The sequence below is a fragment of the Phaethon lepturus genome, unplaced genomic scaffold, assembly GCF_000687285.1.
Source record: "Phaethon lepturus isolate BGI_N335 unplaced genomic scaffold, ASM68728v1 scaffold30323, whole genome shotgun sequence".
In the NCBI taxonomy this organism is placed as follows: domain Eukaryota; kingdom Metazoa; phylum Chordata; class Aves; order Phaethontiformes; family Phaethontidae; genus Phaethon; species Phaethon lepturus.
Genome location: NW_010528839.1, coordinates 1,273 through 5,084, shown reverse-complemented (window position 1 = coordinate 5,084; position 3,812 = coordinate 1,273). Strand labels below are relative to the sequence as shown.

General features: G+C 45.1%; 1 protein-coding gene across 1 annotated transcript in view; it reads right to left on the bottom strand.

The window, feature by feature from the left end:
* Window positions 1–3,704, bottom strand: part of BAG2 (BCL2-associated athanogene 2) — a 4,467-nt gene extending 763 nt beyond the window's left edge. Inside the window, 5 exon segments of the mRNA XM_010283782.1 lie at window position 1; window positions 3–97; window positions 1,116–1,225; window positions 1,501–1,598; window positions 3,591–3,704. The exon segment at window position 1 is cut by the window's left edge and continues 763 nt beyond it. Of these exon segments, the coding sequence (XP_010282084.1) occupies window position 1; window positions 3–97; window positions 1,116–1,225; window positions 1,501–1,598; window positions 3,591–3,704 (418 nt within the window).
* Between the last annotated feature and the right edge of the window lie 108 nt (window positions 3,705–3,812).

Below are 3,812 nucleotides of genomic sequence, written 5' to 3'. Positions count from 1 at the left end.
TGCTGCTGGGCATTACGGATGGTTTCTACAGAAACCTCCACAGTGAGGGTTCGGCCCATCAGACGATTAGCAGTCAAATTAAGTTCTTCTCTCTCACCTAAACCAAACCCAAGAAAGTATTCTACGTTACAGGCTAATGCTTTCCTGTGCAAATAAGATAATCAAGACAATCAAATGGCTACAACTTTGCAATAAACAAGGGTGGGTGGTTGTTTTTTTTTTTAAATAAATGACAACAAGATTTCTAGGGGCAAGAAACAAGTTTTTTTGCACTTGCCTGAGTCCTACTTATCTCACAGAAGGTAGCGTCTTCTGGTTTGAAATGAGGCATTAAGCTTTACTAAAAATGCAAGCAATGCTTTTCTGCTGCTGGCACATGCTTGGCTGTGTCACATTAAAGCCAAGCATACGCTATTATCAGGAAACGTAATTCATTAACAGAACAGGCACATTAAGGACTTTCTGTGCTGCTGTGAGGGAAAGATTTAGATGGTAGCCCAGAGTGCCATAAAGAGAAAACTGATTTCTGACTACCAGATGCAATTAGGGGCCATGAAAAAACAGGTTTTCGATTTTCTGAAAACTTAGGTTTTTTCCTAAAATAGGGACGGAACATATTTGACATTTGACAAGAGCCAATAAACCAGTAATTTAAAGCACCTAATAGAACACAGATAGATTTGGGGAATATATTTAAAGCCATATATCATGCAACCATGACAATGACCTTAATCATCAGGTTCTTGCAGGCCATACACATCGTAGCACTCCTGCCTGTCCAGTAGTCAAAGCCATTGAAGTGCTGTTTTTTCAAGTATTATTTAACCATTGCCATCAACTTCCCTCCCTCAGCTGAGCTGTATTAACCCTGATTTTGAAAATAAATCAGTGAACCGAGCGTAGACTTTCACATACACAGCAGTGACACGGGAGACCATCCAGCTGAACGCTATGTGAATTTAGGCAGCCAAGAAATGGGGGGCTCCCAGTAACCTCGGCTGGCTCCAGCACCCGTACCTTTACCAGCAGCAAGGGACCAAACGGAGCTGCTCCCTAAGGCATGGGCTGGTTTGCCTTGCGGACAGCTGGGAGAGGATGGCAAAGCAGCTTCTCACCTTCGCTGATGTGCCTCATGTCCTGGCTGTTCTGTATATTGTGGATCATTTCGAGCAGGGTTTCTTTCTCTTGCTCCATAGCAGATGCTGCGTCACGGAAAGCCTCTACCCTGAACGTGGTTGAACAGAACAAAATATTTAAATAATAAAATAGCTGCTCATCTATAGAGCTGCCAAGAACTGCTTTTTTTTTTTTTTCCAATTCAGCTTAAGAAGTACAGTCAGTTCTTAATTATTCACGAGCCAGACTCTCCAATTTCATTACTTTCTCCCATATCTTAACTTCACTTTTCAAGACTCAATATAATTTTAAAAAACAAACAAATGGAGGGGGAAAAAACCCAAAACCACAGTAATTTGATCAGACTTAAGTCTTTTATTTTACACTGTCCCCCAGGCCAGCGGCGCAGAACCCCGACAACCCACCTGCCAAGCAACAAACTCTCTGGAGAACTCAAATGCCACCTTATAGCCGAACAACCCCTTTCAACGAGGGAGAAAAACAGGAGAGAGGGACAAAGCTCACACACTTTAATTAAGGTGACCAGGGCTTCCCTGCTGAGTGGTGTGCCTTGGTCATCCAGAGATGCTGGATTACCTGCCCCACGGTCACTGGTGTTTTCCGTGGAGCCACGCTCGCTGTGCTTCACACAGGGAGGAAGCTTCTATGGGAGCAGCTCCTATTTCTGGGCTTGCAGGGAAGCAGGAAACTGCGTTCCTCCCAAAACGGGACCTCCACTGCAGTCCTGTCCTCTGTGCTGAAACTCGCGCGTGACGCAGTGAGGGCAAGGGGAAAGCCCATCAGAAACTGCTCTCCCCGGTAACCGTTCGGTCTCGGTAAGCTGCGTGGTTGCATGCCCATAGTCTGCCCTCCTCCCCGTGGCGCAAGGTACAGGCCCATCTGGCCACAGGCAACGTGAAAATGCCGTACATGAGAAACGTGAGGCTAGTTCCTTAACTCATGTCTTACTCCCCGCCATGGTTTTAGGGAGAGGGCTTTTGCATTCAGCCGAGGCACCTGGAAGAGCACATCTGAGAACTGTCTACTTTGGAGACCAGGGACAAGAGGGAAACATCCCCCTCCCTTGGCTTCGCCCTGGAGGCTTGAGGGCAGTGGCTCGTAGAGGGCTTGCCAAGCTGCAAGTGGCTGCAAGAGTTGTGCCAAAAAGCATCAACTCTGCATTCCCAGACCCCATAGAAAAGCAGAACATCACGTGAAGCCAGCTGACAGTTTCAGATGCTTTCAACGCGCAGCCCGGGAGGTCTAGCTGCTGTAAGCAGGAGGGGGATCCATCTATCCTGAAATGTTTATTAAACCAGGCCAGAAAAGGGGGAAACAAACCACAACGTTAAGTCTCTCAGGTGCTCTGTGCTCTTCAACATCACTGGATGCAGCCCCGAGACGGTGGTGGCTCATCGCTGCTTCTCTAGATAAGGGCTTATCTCCCGAGATAGGTGTGGAGCTGCTGCTCCTTCCTCAGAGGCTGGATGAGGGCAGGTGACTTCAGAACAGCAGCAAGAGAAAAGAGGGCGAAAGAAGGCAGAAGAACGGGAGCATCTGAGGATATAAATAGTCACAGTTCACATGCAGCCTGCCCATGAAATGGTTCTGTTTTACAAAATATTTAGCCTAATTTAGTCAGTGAAAGCACAAGCTTCGGGCCTTGCCTTTAATGTTCATTCTGAGAAGGAGGGAGAAAAGTTAATGCAATGCAAATTCTTGCCGAGAGCAAATACTTTTAATTATTATTTTGGACTGGTTAGAGCAATGAGGCAGGTGGAGTCATTTCATACTTCAGATGTCTGTGCTTTATAATTTTGGAAGTCTAGCAATATTTTCATAAATGCCTCACCATGCCTTTTTTAAAAACTAGTATTTTCACAATTTAAAAAATGCATTCTGGTCAGTGGAAAGCTTAAAACCAAAATGTGGAAGTGTAGAATTTCAGTGTTAATAGTGTTTTTAAATCAGATTCAATCTATCATTGTACTGATAAAAAACTAATTTAAAAAAAGCTGATTTAAAAACTAAAGGTCTGCCTTCAGTGGATGGATCAATCTGTGATTTCCACAGGCTTTGCTGGGTCCTAAGAAGAATGTGGAAAAACTGCATTGCAGAGATACATCCTGAATTGGTACAGTTCAAAAGAGAGTACCTAAAACATCACTGCTTCCAAAAGCGCTACTGGTATGCAAGGTAGGACCTAAAAGCCAAGTTATCAGAATTAATGATTGTATACTGAAAAAAAAAAAACCCACCATACTTTACCAACTAGAGCTTTCATTGACATTATTTTACAGAAAGTCACATAACCAAATCTTGAGAACTATTTTATTTGCAGTAATTGCTTCTTGGGAATTATTTTAAACCCTCTGTCAACTGCTATGCAGAGGGCCACACAAGTAAAATCCAAAGGGATTTTAATTTCTTGAGTGTATTTGCTTCCATAAACGGCAATGAGAACGAGCCCCTACCCTGGCGTGGCGTAACCGCACGTTACGGACGCGCGCTGGCTCCTGCCGCCGGGGCAAGGGGACAGCACGCCAGGACTCGCCCACCCCTCTGCTATCCCTTCGAGAGATTTCCATCTTGACCAACTATGAGCAACGCGATGGGACTAAATAACCCTAAAAATTAAACTCCTCGGCTTTCCGAGAGCTCCCGAGGGCAGGGTGGAGGCACAGAGGGGTAACGCA